This window comes from Phoca vitulina, unplaced genomic scaffold (assembly GCF_004348235.1).
Source record: "Phoca vitulina isolate PV1807 unplaced genomic scaffold, GSC_HSeal_1.0 scaffold8, whole genome shotgun sequence".
In the NCBI taxonomy this organism is placed as follows: domain Eukaryota; kingdom Metazoa; phylum Chordata; class Mammalia; order Carnivora; family Phocidae; genus Phoca; species Phoca vitulina.
Genome location: NW_022589711.1, coordinates 23,234,133 through 23,253,886, shown reverse-complemented (window position 1 = coordinate 23,253,886; position 19,754 = coordinate 23,234,133). Strand labels below are relative to the sequence as shown.

The 19,754-nt window shown below is 38.8% G+C and overlaps 1 protein-coding gene across 1 annotated transcript in view; it reads left to right on the top strand.

The window, feature by feature from the left end:
* Positions 1 to 19,754, top strand: part of GABRR3 (gamma-aminobutyric acid type A receptor subunit rho3) — a 44,387-nt gene that overhangs the window by 8,621 nt on the left and 16,012 nt on the right. Inside the window, exons 3-6 of the mRNA XM_032406117.1 lie at positions 4,894 to 4,961; positions 7,562 to 7,785; positions 11,661 to 11,743; positions 12,986 to 13,126. Coding sequence (XP_032262008.1) covers positions 4,894 to 4,961; positions 7,562 to 7,785; positions 11,661 to 11,743; positions 12,986 to 13,126 — 516 coding nt within the window. The remainder of the gene's footprint in view (positions 1 to 4,893; positions 4,962 to 7,561; positions 7,786 to 11,660; positions 11,744 to 12,985; positions 13,127 to 19,754) is intronic.

The following is a 19,754-nucleotide window of genomic DNA, read 5'->3' as shown; positions in this document are numbered from 1 at the left end:
ATTAGAAGCTCAAAATGATGTATGCACTTCATCACCAATACAAAAAGCTGCCCTAATTCCTGTCAGTTTAGGTTCTTCAATTAAATGAATTCCTATCTTGGAGGAAAGGGTTTCTATGGGTCTATTTTAGACCACTGAAAGCCAGAAAGACTGAGAAAAATGGCTGTCCTTGAATTTGGACACAAGCACTCTCTCTAGAAAGGCTTTATCACTCAAAGTGATTCAAGGACGGGCAGCAGAATCACCTGGGAGTTAGTTAAAAATGCAGACGCTCAGGCCCCACGCTCAGGCTTTCTGAATCAAAATCTGCATTTTAATAAGATCCCCAGGTGATTTGAATACACTTTACAATTTGAGAAACACTGCTGCAGATGACTGAGGGAGGACCCTCTGCTCTTACCTTAAAACACTTAAATCTTCATTCTCCCTCCCCTTTATCATCCTGGTCCCCCAGAAAAACATAAAATTGACCTTAAATTTCCACTTTCTTTGATCTGTTGGAGATACATGTTAAGATTTTATTTTGAGTGGGAATGCTTTTTTAAAAAGCAATTATTTTTCCTGAGGCTATATTGTGGGGTTATTAAAAATGCAATTGAAATGGGCTACTTAGTGGCAGGTGGCAAATCATCCCACGATGAAGAAATTTTTCTGACAATCATAGACCAGGGCTAAATGGTGTCCAAATGTCTTATGTGTTCAGTCAGCTCAGGCAGAAAAATCCATAAATTCAGGCAGAAGTGTCAGCCTGGTAGCTCCGTGAAAAACAGTCCTTAACCTTCTCTTGTCTTGGTCAGAACAGCTTCTTCTACCAGTGACCCATTTCTGTTCTCTCAAGGCTGCCTTCCTGGGGGAATCAGGCTGCAGGATAGACAAGACAGGCTTTAATTTATCGTCTCCTTCTTTATACTTATTCATAACATAAACACACGCACATACTTCTTTCCTCTTGTGCTAAATGTAACTTCAGCACTTCCTCTGCCTTAATGTGTTTTCCTAATTAGCTTTAACATTAAAACCAGCTGCTACTGCAGTGTTTTTTTACTTTTATAAAGCATTAGAAGATTAATTGACTCATTATGTGGAAACAGGAGGATATAAATTTAGGGGAGCTTTTTGTTTGACTTGGGTTATAAATTGCAGCTCATTTTCTTTATGTTCTTCCTACCCTTTACATCTCTCATCACTGAGGGCTTTTTTGTTTCAGTCTTAGAGATGATGATTTCTTTGTTTCTTTAAAGTGAAATCAATTTAGCATCTAGATACTGGCTACTGAGTCAAGACAAAAGCTAACGTTGTGAAAGCTGCCCGTATAATCTATGTTTGTCAAGCAAGAGGACTAGCCTGGGAGCTGGAGGGAACTGGCTGTATTCCTGTATTCACTAGCCTTGGGTTTCAGGCAAGCTCGCTGACATCTCCAAGTGAGTTATGTCATATGTCAAGTGGAGGTAACATCGGTTCTACCGACCTACCTAACAAACAGCTGTAATGATAATAGGAGATAATATATTGCATGATGTATTTTAAGTGTACTATACACATAAGATATATGACTGTTATTTAACAATCCTTATCCCAGCATACATAAAAATAGACTGATGGTCTATCTTTACGTATATAAAAACGACTACAGATGTGTGTGCTACTTACCTAGGTATTGATCCTGGGAAATCAACGCATAATGATAACGGTTAATATTTGTTTATTTTTACTATATTCCAAACGCTTTATATATGGAATTAATGCAAGTATTTGTGAAATTGTTATTATTTGTGTTGTTATATATGTTACTGATCCAATAGATGCTGGACAGGTTGGTCGGTAAGACGTTTGAATGGGGTTAGGTTAAGGACTTGACACTCATTCTTTCATTTAGTCTCACAGCAAGGCTATTAGGTAAGTACCACAGATTTATTTCCCCTATTTTACAGATAAGCAAACTGAGACTTAGAGGAATTAAGGGATTTATGGAAGTTTTGGCTTTAATTCAAGATTAGTAGCTGGAAATTCCGTGATTTTTAATCCATCTGCTTTATTACTACCTTCTCTCTTCTGAGACTCAGCTGCTTATCTATAAAAAGAATGATATTTGGAACTATATCCAGCTCCAAAATTCTGTAATTTTGCACCTTGCCTTTACATGGCCCTCCCCCTCCACACTGTCCTTGAGAATGTATAGATTCCTAGAGCCTGGAGTAAGGTACACTTGGGCATGGAGTTCAAAGGAGCCAAAAATGAGGTCAGATGACATCTGAGGGCAAACATTTTTCTTCAAAATGGAAGAGCTCATCCCCCCAAGAATAGAATTGAAAGGAAGAAAAAAGAAATTGAGAATGTTTCCAGGAGTCCATTCCTAATGGACAAGCCATGTTTTTACCCCACTCTTTATTCCAAACCAGTCTTCTAACCACCCTAAGGGTCTAGTTCTTTCCAGTGGTAGCATGAGTATCTCCTTGTGTGGTGGCTTTATATGAATGCCCCAGCTTGCAGAAATAGTCATTAACAACTGGGATCTGCTTACAAGTCACAAAATTCTACATGCAAATTGTTCTCAGGTTTTGTCATAAAATAGGTGCTCTGTGAGAAGCACTGTATCATTTTCTCGTCAGGAGTGGGCTGATTAAATGTTTGAGTGCAAGATTGGGAATAGTAACTTGCATTGCTAGGAGCAGGTTTGCATTTTTGCTGAATTGCAATAGCAATAACATTTATTTAGTGCCATTTATTGAACACCAATTAAGTTTACTAACTGTGTATTATTTCTAGTCCTCAAATAAGTCTCCAAGGTGAGTACTGCTACTAGGATTTTATAGGTGAGGAAACTAAGCTTAGAAAAGTTACTTACCGTGGATCACAGATGAGTGGTAGAGCTGGGTTCAAACTCTAGTCTGTGACTCTAACACCAGAATTTTAACTAGGACATTTCTGCTACCTCTCCAAGACCTCGCCAGGCCTTTCAGTCCCTTGGACTATTGGAATTAATGGGAATATTTACTCATCCTGAATCGATCCTGAAAGGCCATGAATTTTTATTGTGATATCTCTACTAACTAAAGAAAAAAAGTAAAAAAAAACAAAAGCATCAGAGCTAAACCCAGTATATAATAGAGTAATCCTGAAGAGTTCCCAAGTTAAGGCATAACCATAATTATCATTAAACAATTTTTAAATAGAATTGTCATCATTAATGTATAGAAAGTAATTGATCCAATACTGCAGGAAGTCGTTGGTGGTTACGATGCAAGCAAAGTGTTCCTGAAACCCAGAGTGGGAAATGTTTTTGAGTGACAAGCCCAGGGCCTATCCAGCTGGAACCCCTGTAAGTAAGGAATGATACGAGGGTATGTTACGGAATATAAAAGGAAATCTGTCTTGGTAAAGTGAAGGTAACTTCAGCCAATTAATGAGGGGAGTCCTAGATGGTGGACAGGGACTGGCGAGCCATATCTTGTTTTATAATGTGTTGTGCATTTATTTATTTATTTTTTAAGATTTTATTTATTTGACACAGAGAGAGAGATAGAGTGAGGGCTCACAAGCAGGGGGAGTGACAGGCAGAGGGAGAAGCAGACTCCCCTGAGCAAGGAGCCTGGGATCATGACCTGAGCCAAAGGCAGTTGCTTAAAGGATTGAGCCACCCAGGCGTCCCATGTGTTATGCATTTAAAACACAATAATTAGGCACTTTGTTGAATCATATGCACATGTATGTCACATGTCACAAATCCAGACATTAATTAGCCTCAAGGAGGAAGTTTTCCAGCCCAAACCTTCTCAATCGCAGAATCTTGACTAAAACAACCACCTGGGATCCACCTAGGCAAGATTTCTGTTTCTGCAAAAGTAGTTGAAAGCATTTTTTTAAACTCAGAATTCTACAGAGACAAAAAATTTAATTGAGAATTGGTCACTATGAAAAGAAAGCATATGAAGACTACATGTATAAACATAAAAATTATTTTAACATATACATACGTCAAATTCCATGCATGGTCCTAAGTGAGGAAGTTGTTAACATCAGTTTACCCTCATACAGGAACTGGTGAAACCCTTTGTGAGGTGTAACAAGGAAATGTCTTGGTCTCGGTCTGGTCTAGGTTTTCTTATGGCGTTGTCATCCATGTTCTCCGGACCCATGAACCAGATTCATTGAGACCCAACTGCAAACAAATCTTAGCGCTTGTCTGAATTTTCTCCAATTCTGACTTTCAATACATTCTCATCAAACACATTTCTAAGGATGTTTGCTTCATCCCAACTGCAGGTTGTGGTTACTGATGTCCTGCAAAGAGACCGTTGTGAGTGTGTGGCGGCCCTGTGTAGACTATACTCTGGTCTGTGTTCTTCCAGCCTGCCACGCACTGCCCAAGCAGAAGAAGCTGATTTTTTGGAAAGAGAGAAAAGGCTCCCACATTTTTCAGAGTCATGAACTCCACGACTACTCCACTCCCTGACTATAAAATATGATCCTTACCATAGAGAATACATAATTCTACATACTCTTAGACATGTTTTTGAAACATTGTTCCCTTTTAAATCACTACTAGCTAAAACAAAAAACAAGAAAAAATTGAACACACTACTTCTATACCATAAGTATACTATAAGAAGGAAAATATTGGGTTATTTCTAAGTGTAATAATGTGTAATGTGTATATAATTATGTATATATAATAATGTCTAATGTGTAATAATTATTGAAATAACATTTATTTACACATGTGCCTTTTTATTGTAATTGACTATATAATAATATATGAATAGATAATGGAGAAATTTGTTGTTAAAAAAATTTTTTAAGTAATTCACTTGCAACATTGATCTCTCTCTGCTTTGAATATTACAAAATAATTTTAATGATCTCTAAGTATATCAGTCATTCTTCTTTCTGAAGGGTCTCCAGTGCCAGTAGGTATAGATGTCCAGGTTGAAAGCATTGACAGCATTTCAGAGGTTAACATGGTAAGTTTCTCTATGAGATATTGGTCTTTTCCTGAAAAGATAGAGAATAATGTCAAAATCACTGGTGTTTTAAAAAAACAATTTAATTATGTATGTTACTATTACGTATTTTTTCGTAGAGTGGAAGTTACTTTGCTCTGTATTCACTCTTTCTGCTTGAAATTTAGATTTTATATGTTATTTTTATCATATGCAAATACCACAATTAAAGATAAAATGTAAAAAAAAAAGATAAAGGGGCGCCTGGGTGGCTCAGTCATTAAGCATCTGCCTTCGGCTCAGGTCATGATCCCAGAGTCCTGGGATTGAGCCCCGCATCGGGCTCCCTGCTCAGTTGGAAGCCTGCTTCTCCCTCTCCCACTCCCCCTGCTTGTGTTCCCTCTCTCGCTGTGTCTCTCTCTGTCAAATAAATAAATAAAATCTTTAAAAAAAAAAGATAAAGATATAAAAAGAGAGAGAAAGAGAAAAAAGTAGGGAATCTCTTAAGGAAACCAGACCTAGAAAATATAAATCAATTAAATTGGTAGATCAAACAATCTTTTTATATATATACTTAATTAATATTTTTATTTATAGTGATTCCTCCAACTAGTCATTGCCATCCAAATGCTAACTGAATGAAAAATTATACGACATATAAAAATTCCAGCAAATTCTAGATAAAATTTTCTATGACTTGTTATATTTGTTTCAATCTTCAGTTAATGTTCTTGTAGTCCTTATCATTATCGAATTTGGTATTTATTTCAAGTTTCACTATGAAACTTCCTTCATTTTAACCACCCTACTCCCAAAGGGAATAGCACCAAGGGTACTCACTACTTAAAAATGCCTTGTTTCAAAAGTTTTGTCTCTTCCCTGACAAAAACCAGCTTCTACTGACATTTTCTTGAGTCCGTTGTACTCCAGGAACAAGTACTCTTTACCTCTTCCCTGGCATAATCTCTAAATTATCCCTGAATGACCCAGTCTGCATCTAAAATTCTCATTGTCTCCACCCAGGTGCCCTTAAAACCAGACCTTATCCTTCTCTCTTGAATAGGGTGAACTATGGGACTCAGTATCAGCTAAAACTGCACTGGGTTCTCCATGCCCAAGGTGAAAATGCTTTTTAATTATAAGTAACCCCCAGTGTTGGCTTCTTTTGCCTCTCCATTATCATCTTCCCACCCTGAATTCACTTTCAATTCCTTGAAGTTTTACCCCACTCTCTTCTCAACATGGTGCTCAGCCTGCTTTCTCATGATGGTGCCCACTAGTGGCGATGTTGATGTGTCACTGAAATGTAGCAATGTCTGCTATTTGACTTCATAAGCTCAGATCTGATTGAGCACCTAATTCTAAATATATGCTTACTAAAGCAATCCATGCCGTAACCCACACAACACCCTGTAGAGTAGTGTTATGGGAATGAATGAATCATTCTATTTATTTGCCCTCACCCTAATTCCAAATTACACGTCTGATGCTCCCAGATTAACCTAGAGCAATAATACAAAAAGCACCTCTATTCTGAACCTTAGAAAAAACAAACTAGCTCATCATTAATTGGTGACTTATCTGTAGTTTACTGAGATTTGTCTTTTGCTTATACCATAAATGTCAAAGTTCTGTCACATGTGCTAGTTCAAGAATAATTTGAGTATTGTTGGGAAATAAATGATAGTAAGAAGGAAACAATTGTGAAAGGTGAAACACATCATCATCATCCACACCCAATGACTTGGATGTAGCTAGGGGAGTTTTTGTTCACACAAACAAGATGTTAAATGTAGCATCTGAGAGCCAAACAAAGCTCAAAGTATTGACTAACCATTTTTTTTTCCATGCTAAAATAATGTTAATATAGCTCCGTCTGCCCCCCATCTTTCTCTCTTTACAATTGGGTTACACACTAACAATTCAGTTCCCTCAGCCATACTGGGTCAGAATCTCAGGGTACTAGCTTCTGGGGAATGTGCTGTTTTGACAAATTCACAGGTAAGTCTTTTGAACACTAGAATTTGAGAACCACAATTTCTTGGTATTCTTTCTCTCTCTCAAGCTGAGGAAAATTGTTATCTCCATGTCAGGATCTCTGACAGCATGCTTTCTATTAACAGCTCTAATAAATGCTGTGTCCATTTTTGTGGGACTATAGTTTATTCAACTTGGGGTGGGGGCTTCTTTAACAAAAATAATACAAATGTATGGATACAGAACCCATTATAAAAGTGAATATATATTTACAATGAAAAAAATAAGTCGAAATAAAATACTGGGCCATGTAGTTCCAAATCCTTTTCTTCTGAGATCTCTTCAGCTGATTTATACCAGTGCTTATGTAGAAATGTTTCCCAGTTATAACCTGGCTTCCCTTACCCAACTTGAATTCTCTCTGGTTCCTAGAAACTCAACATTCACCAGACTCCAGGTGAAGGAGAGGCTCTGCAACTCAAGCTCAATGGCTTCATCCTAAATCTGCCTGAAAGTACAATATAAGCCATTCACTTTATAGGTCATTAACACCCATGCCAATCAGTCTAGAACTAATGGTATTAATTGGTCATTCTGAACCATATTCCTCTGGCTTTGACTTGTCTCTTTTTCTCTCTGCCTAGGACTTTACAATGACTTTTTATCTCAGACATTACTGGAAAGATGAGAGGCTCTCCTTTCCTAGCACAACAAATAAAAGCATGACCTTTGATCATAGATTGATCAAAAAGATTTGGGTACCTGACATCTTTTTTGTCCATTCTAAAAGATCCTTCACTCATGATACAACTGTGGAGAACATCATGCTGCGCGTGTACCCTGATGGAAACGTCCTCTTCAGTCTCAGGTAAGGAGGGCTGTGTACCTTCTTTGGCTTCCCTATACCAGGGCTGTCTACACCAAAGCTAGTGGATCTCACTTCTGACTAAACAAACAATATTACTGTCTGTTTAGTCACGCTGAAGGTTGGGACACAGGCAGAAAATGTGATTTTTCCTTGTTCTAACTTTTAGATTTTAAAGAATAGTTTTCTACTCTATCTACATATCGTTGGAGAATGATATCGTTGGATATCAGCATATCATTGGAGAATGATGGAAAATAAGGTTGGACAGAGTGGGCCAAAGTATGGAAATCCCCAAAAGTCTGGCCCACAATTTTATAGGTGCACAAAATTGCTTTTCTTCTTTACCAATTATACATTACCAAGTGGTCTTGGAATCTTGGATTAACTAAATAGTTTTCTTAATTATCTCCTTCATTTTTTACAAGAAGGTATAGTCATTGTTCAAATTACCGCTAATTTGTTTTACTCCCTTTTCATTTTTTTATTTCAAAACATTTTCTCTGACACTATGCTGTAACAGCCCTCCATCTTTAATTCACAACATGTTCTTTTAGCCTAATGAATCCTGTACATACTGAATGGCTTATCATTGGTAATTCTAAAAATGCTTAGTAAATCCAAGTAATTCAATGTTTTTCATGTCTTAGAAATCCCAGAAAGACTCTGTCGTAAGTCTCTGAAAAAAAAAAAAAAAAAGGGTCCCCAAAGGATATCCATGTCCTAGTCCTTGGAACATGTGAAAGTTACTTTATTTGGCCAAAAAAAAAAAAGGGGAGGGGATCTTAGCAGATGTGATTAAGTTAAGGATCTTGAGGTAGGAAAATTATCCTGGATCAGTTGGTTGGGACCCAAACGCAATCAGTCGTAAGTAGCTTTGTTAGAGAAAGGCAACGTGACCATTAAGACGGAGCCCGGAGTGATGTAGCCGCTAGCACAGGGATGTCAGGCGCCGCCTGAAGCTGTAGGAGGCAAGGGATGCATTTTCCCCCAGAGCCTCTGGAGGGAACAGGGTCTTTCTGACACCTCAATTTTGGTGTAGTGATACTAATTTCAGACTTCTGTCCTCCAGAACTGAGAGAATAAATTTCTGTTGTTTTAAGCCACCAAGTTTGTGGTAATTTGTTACAGTGGCAATAGAAAACTAATACAGGTTCTTACTGCCCCTGCTTGTGTTCCCTCTATGGCTGTCTTTCTCTCTGTCAAATAAATAAAATCTTTAAAAAAAAAAAAAAGAAAACTAATACAGTTTCTTTTTGTGCACTAAAAACACCGTGCTCGCTTTAGGACAAAGGTGCTATTGCCATATTGCTGTCAATGTTTTTAAAAAGGCAATGAAAGGAAAGTAATACTTTCAGTAGAACTTTTAAGTCAGGAGGAACATGGGACTCGGAACCATACTGGAGTCAGGCCTCACTAGGAATCAGAAGCAGAATGGCAGCGTCTGGCCAAGGAATCAACTGTTTAAAACTTTCAACTTCTTAAAATTAATTATTTTGATGAAAGACTTAATTCAGTAGATTGTCCTTACCCTGCACATTCCAAAGAATGATTTCTGGCTCAGTCTCCAAGCTCTTCAAATATCCTGCCTGATAAGAGGATCTTTGTTGACCCTGAGGCCTTGGGCCACAGCAGACAGTCTATGCTAACAATGGGATTTATGGAGGAGGCTTTGAGTTACCTGGTATCAGCTTGACCTCTGGACAGGCTGGCGACCAAGGTCAGCTGGACCTATGGGACCAACTCTCAGTTCTAATACTTTGGACCCCAGGGTTCAGGTAGCTTCCCTGGTTGGCAGTACCCCATGGTCACACATCACTGTTGGGACGGTAGCGCTGTCCACATAACTCCACTAGAACAGGACATCTGGAAACTTGTTCCTGGTCTCTATTGGACCCTGTCCTCTGTGCCTTTTCCATTGCTGATTTTTATCTGTGTCCTTCCATTGCAGTAAACCATAACTGTTAGTGTAAAAGGTTTGATGAGTTCTGTGAGTCCTCCTAGCAAATCATGGAACCTGACGGTGGTCTTGGGGAATCCCCAAACACAGAAGGACTCAAAATTGTTGTCCACACAACTATTCTAGCTGACAGCAGAGCCAGTCCAAGCCTGGAGCCAGGTTACCTGGTTCCAGGCTTGGTTCTGACACCATCTACTGACAAAGATTCTCTCTTTGGCCAAACTCTGCTAGGCTCCTCTGAACTTTCTTCTCACCTAGTCCCTGACTTTTGAGCTTCCGTGTTTGTCTCTGCTAAGTGCAGTCAGCCAGAACCCTCCATCTGCAATATCTGATCACCCTCCAAATCTGATCAGATTCCTCATCTTCTACCACCCCCAAGTGATGTCTGATCACCCTGGCCTGCCTTCAGCGAGGATCCTGTTAGGTCGTTTTAGCTAGAACCACCCTCCCACCCACCTCTTACGAGTGATGTTTCCTCTGAGTAGTTTCCATCCACTGCCCCCAACCCTGCTCCTTGGCTATAAATTCCTACTTTTCCTTGTTGTATTTGGAGTTGAGCCCACTCCTCTCTCCCTTGTTAATAAACCAAATTATAGTAGTTCCCCTAAATAAATTCTTCCTTACTGTTCTTGAACAAGTGTCATGGATAGTTTTCTCATTACCACCACTTACTTGACCACTTTGGTTGTTAATTTATTCATGTCTACTATGAAGGAATAGACTCAAAGACTTCAGAGGTCCCTTCTGCACACATCTACTTATATGTGGATTTTTTTTTTTTGATAAATACAGTACTGTGAATGTATTTTCTCCTATGATTTTCTTAATAACATCTCTTCTTTCTAGTTTTACTATAGGAACACAGTATAAAATACATGTAAAAATATGTGTTAATTGACTGTTTATGTTGTCAGTAAGGCTTCTGGTCAACAGTAGGCTTTTAGTAGTTAAATTTTGGGGGAGTCAAAAGTTATATGTGATTTTCAACTGCACAGGAGTTGGTGCCCCTAACCCCTGAAGTGTTCAAAGTTCAACTGCAGCAGGAATATACCAAAATGAGTGTTTTGTGACACAAAGTCATCCAGATACTTCCCTGGGTTGGCATTTTGCTGCATGACTATTGACAGTAGAATTCAACCTCATGGAAGATAAAATGGTTCTACTTCTCTGATTAACTTGGGGGCACCATGGGTAGGAGCAGCTGTTGCCTTTGTTTTGTGCAGACTTGCTCAGGGGCCTTTTATAAACCTCTGATCTGCTGTTGTGGATACCAGAGTTTGTACTTTGAGGCAGGATCATAGTATAGCAGCCTCTGCCTAAAGCCAGAAAAATCTAGGAGGATATAAAATTTGAAAAAAACAATCCTCATCAGTATGCAAGCCTTAATAGCACCTGAATTATGCATTGATCACATAAATCTATAACTGAAAATGCTCCAGGCTTTCTCCTCACTCCTGGAAAGAGAATTTTCTCAGGTAAACTTGCTTTGTGAGAGAAACCTTTACCCATAGGTTTTTATTACCACCATCCCAGCCCTTTATGACTAGAAACGAAGTTTGGATATTCGAAAAAGCAGAAAATATTTAAATCTATTTAAAAGTCATCTCCCTTTGAAGTATGTTTTTCTGAAGACATCGGAGCCAAAAAATACAGAGGGCGCAGACTAGGAAACAGTGAGATCAGGAACAATCTTTAGGGCAGGAATTCCTGTGTTAACCCTGTGTTTTCAGCAAACTACACACCTTCCTGGGTTTGCATCCTTAGACATTATTTGGATAGAGGATGGTAATGCCTGTTTCACACTATTCTTCAAAGGCACACAAAGCAAGCACCACAGTAAGGGAGTTTCAGTATTACAGGTTTATTTGGCCATATGGTGAAATGATCTGCAGTTTCTGTTTTCTCTCTCCTTTTATAGGATAACTGTTTCAGCCATGTGCTTTATGGATTTCACCAGGTTTCCTCTTGACACTCAAAACTGTTCCCTTGAACTGGAAAGCTGTAAGTCTTACTTCCTGATGGAATGAGTACTCATGATCTGAACATACCATCACATACCTGCACGTATATAAGCATGTTCTTAACAAGCATTTAAAAATCTTGATATAAGTTAAGTATGTTGGTTCAAAATAATTACTTTTTTTTTTAAACCAAAGATGATGGCAGATTGTCTCTCAAAAGAGAACATGCAGGGAAAGGATGTTTTCATAGTACATATTCTGTAGTTTCCACCTGGTTATAAAGGAACAAGTTCCCTAAAAGGGTATATTCTTGCTGATGTTATTAACATAGACTGACACACCTCCCAAATTTGGAAAGCTCTGGAATTCATGTTCCCATATAAGTTACAAACTTCCATTAAATGTACTTGGGTTCCCCAGAAAAAGGCAGCTCTAGACATAGACCCTCTAATCAAAGCCCTGCCAGAGGGCTCTGAGCCGGCTCCTTGTCAATCACTGTTGCTGACCCATCAGTTGGTTTTTTGTTTTGTTTTGTTTTTGTTTTTTTAAGATTTTATTTATTTGATGGAGAGAAAGAGAGAGAGAGCACAAGCAGGCGGGGTGGCAGGCAGAGGGAGAGGGAGAAGCAGACTCCCCGCTGAGCAGGGAGCCCGATGCGGGGCTCGATCCCAGGACCCTGGGATCATGACCTGAGCCGAAGGCAGACATTTAACCGACTGAGCCACCCAGGCGCCCCCCCCATCAGTTGTTTTTGATACAACATCTTAAAATCTGACTGCAAATTTTCATAATTGGCCAAAATGCTGGGAATCTCAGTGGATGCTCCTCCCCAAATCCATTAGAAGCTTTCTATAACGCTATTTGATTTCAGAAGAAAACTCTTTATGAGCTCAGCTGATTTTGGAATTTCATCTGAGAGAGCTACCAAATAAAGGGGCCTGCCGACCTAGGGTCAGGCCTCTGACTCGGAGCAGATGGTGTTCTGACAGGACTCTGCACACAGGGAGGGGAGCAGCTATTCGGAGAGTTTTAACTCAACGTGTGGGCACAAGAAAGACCTCCACACTATGCCGGTGATTAGGGTCGAAGTTTTGGAGATTATTGTTTTCTTTTGGTAGGTATGGGTATTATTAGTCTATCGGCAAACGTTTTTCAGGATCCGATATCTACATGTCACTGGACCAGGCACCGGAGATACAGAACTGTGTAAAACATGGCTATAGACCTCATGGAGTGCACAAGAACTGATTCTAGCAACAAGAATATTATTCTCTTGTTTTAGATGCCTACAATGAAGAGGATCTAATGTTGTACTGGAAACGGGGAAACAAGTCCCTGAATACTGATGAGCATATTTCCCTTTCTCGGTTCTTCATTGAGGAGTTCAGTGCATCCAGTGGATTTGCCTTCTACAGCAGCACAGGTGCATTATTTTATGTGGACAGTTTATCAGCACTTACTGAGCACCTACTGTTTGCAAAGTACCGCAACATGTGAAGAGACCTGAACCCAAACAAGTGTCCCGTTTAGCCAGTACCCTCTTTCCTTCTTTACAGGCAGCCTCCTCCCCCTTTCCAGTACATGACTTCTCCTCCTCATGCCGTCACCTCTAAATAAACATCTTGCTCCCACTCCTGGCCTCTGCAGTCTACTGTTAATGCAGCCGACAGAATGATCTTTGAAAACATAAAGACCACAATCCTTTCCTGCTAAAAACCCTCCAGTGTGTTTCCACCACACTTAAAACAAAACTCAACTTTCCCAAATGGCCTACAAGGCCCACATGATCTACCTCTGACCTCACCCACTACCCCCGCCCCCTCTGCTCTCTCCACGCTGTCCTCAAACACACGTGTCTCATTCTACCCACACAGCTGCTGTGGCCTTTCCTTCCCTCTGCCTGGAGTGATGTTCCCCCAGTTTTCTCATGACCGGCTCCCTCCTTCCATTCAGGGTGTTGTTCAAATATCATCTCAAAGAGTGCTTTCTTAACCATCATGTCTAAACTAGGCCTCCTTCCTCACCATTCCCTGTCTGTATTTGTCCTCACAGCACTTAATCCTACCTGAAATACATCTCTAGTTGACGGCTTTCTTGTCTGAGGGCCTGACTAGAAAGAGTGCAAGAAATCTGTCTGTCTTGTTCATCATTTCTTCCCCAGCACCTGGAATGGGCATGGCACATCATAGATACTCGATAAATATTGCTGTGCTTGCTTCAGTAGTGCATATACTCAATAAGTATGGCTGAGTGAATCAGGGAGTAAAACAGAAAGTCCATTCAATCAGGCCTATATTGTATTCTCTTTACTATGACAGATATATTTTTTGTTTGGCAACATGTATACATGGCACTTTTTAAATTATACTTGATCGCTGTTGATTAAAGTTAGAAGTAGCTTTCTCTTCCCTGGTTATTAGCATTTTGGGTCATTTCAGGAAGAATCCGTATAAAATGCCATTTTAGATTTTTGAAGCCATAGCTAGGCTGGAAAATGTATGCTGGCCCCTGAGTTTCAGGGCTGCCCTGCCTAGAATCCTTTTACCTACTGACTTTTCTCCCTGGAGGTGCTCTACTCTGCCCTTAGACTTGGGAGAGGCGTTATCAGGTTGTTATCTAAAAGCCTGAATCATTAAGAGAGAAATCAAAATTTACATCACAGGGAAGCTAAAGGACTTTCTAGAACCAACAGCTATTTAGCCATTTAGATCCAGAACGAATGCTCTATTTCACTTATTTGTCTACAATGCTTGGGATTCAGCAGGTAATGCTATTAACTATAATAATGCTTATGGCCTTTTCTCTTTTCTGATTATATAAGTAACACACCTATTATTTGTTTTGATCATTGGTATACCCCTGGCACATACTAGATGCTCAATAGGTAATTGTTGAACGAATGAATGAATAAAAGGCAGATAATTTGAAAAAAATATTCAGAGAAGTTTAAAGAAAAAGCCTTTGTAATCCCACCTCCTAGAGATAAACTGTTATTATTTTTATATATGTCCTTCTCCTTTTTCTTTTCTCTCTTTCTCTATATACGTAAATACAGTTGACCCTTGAACAACATGAGTTTGAACTGCACAGTCCACTTATATGCGAATGTTTTCGATAAATACAGTATGGTACTGCCCATGCATTTTCTCTCCCTTATGGTTTTTTAACATTTTCTTTTCTCTAGCTTACTTTATTGTAAGAAAACAGTATATAAGACATATAACGTACAAAATATGTCTTACTCAACTGTTATGTTTAGTGAGGCTTCCAGACAGCAGTAGGCTATTAGTAGTTAGGTTTGGGGGGACTAGAAAGTTCTCTGCAGATTTTCAACAACACCAGGGCCAGCATTCCTAACCCCTACATTGTTCAAGGGTCAACTGTGTATGTTTTTATCAGGATTTTTAATGCTCTGAGTCCTAAATTTAATTAATATTTAAACAAAGGAAAGTGTGGGATGAACAATGATACATGTCAAAGTATAATTTATAGCTATTTTCATTTTGCTGTTGTTATGATGAAATAACTTTGGCACATGATAGATTGTGACTAAGTCTTTGCAATGTTTGAAGCTATTACAATGTCATACATATGAAGCATAGAAATCTAAGAGTATTGTTTCCTGCACAGAGTATATAGTACGTGTATATTTATGGCAATGACATTTCAGATTTTGAAACACTAGTATCCATTAATATACACCCAACCATCCTCTTAAAAAGAAAAGGTTAAATTTCATTTCCAAATTCTTACTTCACCAGTATGCCATTCCATTGGCTTTGCTGTCTTTTTATTTGTCCTTGTCAGGTTTTTTAAGCCCTACCAGGCAGGTCCAACACTAGTTGATTTTTTTACTTCTTCTGGTCATGTTTTAGAGTCTGCCTAAAGCCATGCAAAATACTTACATTGAAAAACTTCCTGCTCAGAAAGATGCTCTTAAGTGTTTTAAAATCCACTAAAAGGGGCGCCTGGGTGGCTCAGTCATTAAGCGTCTGCCTTCGGCTCAGGTCATGGTCCCAGGGTCCTGGGATCGAGCCCCGCATCGGGCTCTCTGCTCCGCGGGAAGCCTGCTTCTCCCTCTCCCACTCCCCCTGCTTGTGTTCCTTCTCTCACTCTGTCTCTGTCAAATAAATAAATAAAATCTTTAAAAAAAATAAATAAATAAAAAATAAAATCCACTAAAAATTCTTAACGTTCCGATGTAGTTACAATTTTAAGAAAAAACATTTTGATTTCTAAGAAAAATAAAAAAAGAAAAGAATTTAAACATACATGGTTTGTATAGCATGATAGAAAATTATCCATGATAAATTTTAAAAATTTTAAGTCATGTTATAGAAGAATATATATAATCCCATATTTGTTATTTTAAAAAGGACTTACTTATATAGGGGCACCTGGGTGGCTCAGTCAGTTAAACGTCTGCCTTCAGCTCAGGTCATGATCCCAGGGCCTGTTTCTCCCTCTCTCCCTCCCTCTCCCTCTGCCGCTCCCACTGCTTGTGCTCTCTCACTCTCTCTCTGTCAAATAAATAAATAAAATATTTTTTTAAAAAGAGGATTTATATATATATATGTTTTTTTAATGTCCAGAAAGATTAACAATTGATACTTCCGAGAGTTGAGTATAGATTGGGAATATTTTCAATTTTATTTCAACACTTCTGTATTTTTAAATTGTTACAATGTATACATTTTTAATAAGAAAGATTAAAATGGGCTTTAAGACTATAAAAAATATAAGAGTAAAGCATTTTGGAAGTTGTAGTCAAATATCAAGTTTTTTAAAGATTTTATTTATTTATTTATTTGAGAGAGAGATTGAGAGTGGGACTGGGAAGGGCAGAGAGAGAGGGAGAGAGTCTTAAGCAGACTCTGCACTGAGTGTGGAACCCCAGGTGGGGTTTGATCTCATGACCCTGAGATCATGACCTGAACTGAAACCAAGAGTGGGTCGCTTAACCATCTGCACCACCCAGGCGCCTCCAAATATCAAGTTATTTTTTTTTTTTTTAAAGATTTTATTTATTTATTTGAGAGAGAGAGCACAAGAGGGGGGAGCGGGAGAGGGAGAAGCAGACTCCCTGCTGAGCAGGGAGCCCGATGCGGGACTCGATCCCGGGACTCCAGGATCATGACCTGAGCCGAAGGCAGTCGCCCAACCAACTGAGCCACCCAGGCGCCCCAAATATCAAGTTATTAATCATATATGGGTTTATTCAATGATTCTTAGGTTTCAGAAATATCAGCATTTACAAATTTATTTTAGCTCACAAGTATATGATAGTTCGGCCTCACATTATCCGTGAATTATTAAATATGGTCTCCTGAGACCTAAACCCAAGTGTTTTTCTCAGGTTAGTATCCTGCTTAAACATATTAGCTTCATCAAAAATAATTTTTCTTATATTTTGTCTTCATTCCTATCATTAGAACAACTACCATAACCTCTGTGTAGCCAAATCAGCTCTACAGAAAAAACTGTACTTCTGGCTCTGAGCCAGAAGTAGAGTTATAACTATACAACTTTAGTTTCCATTTGATAGCTGAACCATCAGGTTCCCACTTTTTCCTGGCAATGTTAACAAGCAGGTGAGGGCCTCTGCCCTCTCGTGCCTTTCAATGTCCCTCACAATCATGCACTGTAAATTTACAAAGGAAAAAAAAATGACTCCTGCCCCTAAAGAATGCGTTGATAATTATTCTTTACTGTAGCATAATGTAGTGGCTAAAAGTACAAGTTTTGGAGACAGACTACATGAGTTCAAATCCTGGCCCTGCCACTTACTAGAAACGTTGGCAAGTTGGTTAGTCTCCCTAAGCCTCAATGTCTTCATCTTTAAGTTGTTTTTATAACACTCTCTACCTCATAGGGGTGTGAGGATACATGATTTAATACATTTAAATAATTTAGAATACCATCTGCCATAAATAACTTCAAATACCGTCTGCCATATGGTAAGTGCTCAGGAAATATGAGCTAGTAACTATTATCGTCACTGTTTTCATCAACAACATCATCTGGATCCTTTCAACACAGAATGAGGCCTTTAATGTCACAGGCCATTGAAGGTGACAGTCTCTAGATATAAAAACCTTCTTGAACCTTTTCTTGGGACTGACTCCTCAATCACTTCCCCTCTTTTGCATTTTCCTGGCTGCCAACTCTCCAGCCCTCTTTTCTCTTTCATAAACTCCCCTTCTTTCCACTGTGCAACAACCTAATGGAGGCTGATGGGCCTTTCCACACAGAATGTGGTTCAGATGTCAAAACTGATGATGCCACACACTTAGCAGAAGGGTAAAAAGATTTATTGCACACATAACGAGGTTTTCTAGAGAGAGTGAGGTAGGCTCCCAAGTAGGTCTGAAAATGGCTTGAGAAAATGAGGAGGGGTGACTGGCTTGGGGTTTTATGGTGGTTAGAGGGTGGGGCTAGGGTGAGGGCTCCCTTGCATGCTTTGAACTTCCCATGGGTGTCAAAAGAGGGAGCACGCAGCTTTCTTATTGGTTTGCCCAGATGTGGGACAAAATGGGGAGGGAAAATAGGGCTTGGGAGATATGAGAAGTCAAATATCAAAAGTGGAGTCAGACTCTTTATCACACTATCCAAAATGAGGGTTCCACATCTTTTCAAGGCTGCACCACCTTTCCTGGTGGTGGAGAGAGCTCTTCCTGGCCTATAGCTTCAACCACAATATGATCCCTAGTCTCCCCTGCCCTGAAGAACCACACAACAGAGCAGCATTTCTCCTGCTCAGTTGCCAAAAACAAAGTTATTATTCAGAAAATTATGAGTAAAGAAAGGACCCTGTTACCAAAATTTAGTTCATAGTTAAAACCATATATACTAACAGTGTCTTTATGAAATTCTTCCACAACTTTTCCTTATCTCCTTTAATCTCACAATGATTATATGACGATATAATATCAGAGAGGCTGTTATTCCAGTCTACAGCTATAATCAAAATTCTCAACAGCACACAATAATGAAGTGGGTCTGTAACATGGGTAATACAAGACAATGAGTAGCTCAAAAAATACTGTATATTCTGACTTTACAATGCACTATGTAATGGGTCTTCTATTTCCCTTGGGAATGAAATTGTTTGATATTCCTGAAACATACATCAACTGATGGTGAGAGAGAACCTCAGAACAGATAGGGACAAGAAGGGTCATCGGCACGTAATTGCGAATAGAATACTAAGAGGAGAGTCTGCCAATTCAGGGTGGGTTTGCTCGGTCTATGTTTTGGGCCGAATACCTAAATATTGACTTGATCCATCTAATAAGTGTGCCATCTTGAGTTTCCTAAGAAATTACTACTGAGACTAGTAGAAGTATTCTTTAAACCCTTTTACAATGCGTATGATTTTGTTTTATAATTTTTAACCTATAGTCCCTTGTTTTTTTTGGTTTTAAACTTCCTTTCAACCAATGTGAAAAAGGAAACCTGAACAAAATTGTACGGATGTGACTGCAATTGTTGCTTCTGATGAGCATGAATCAATCAATATTACCAACATGAGTTTATATAATTCCAACCAGAAGCAAAGAAACATCATCATTTGATTACTTTTTTTTCAGATTTATTATAGATAAATGAATGGTACCCACCAGAATTTGAAATAATACAAACAGTTTATGGATATTCCTTTCACCCACTCCCTTTATGAATCCCTCGCTGTCTGGATTCCAACTTGGAATCCAATGACTCAGTAGCTATTGTGAATCTTTTCCTTCAGGTAAAATTTTCCCTTTCATTTGTTGAAGCTAATAAATGGTTTATTGGCTATTTCACCCAGTCATTTGTCATGTATTGAAGATTTGCCCACTTGCAGAAACAATGCAAACACAATATATTTTGGAGAAAGGTCTTTAAAGGCCATTCCACAAAATATAATTACCAGTCATTCCTGAACAGCAGCTATGAAATTTAAGGGGAATCTTTTATTTTTAATTTTATTATATTATGTTATGTTAGTCGTCATACATTACCTCATTAGTTTTTGATGTAGTGATCCACGATTCATTGTTTGCATATAACAC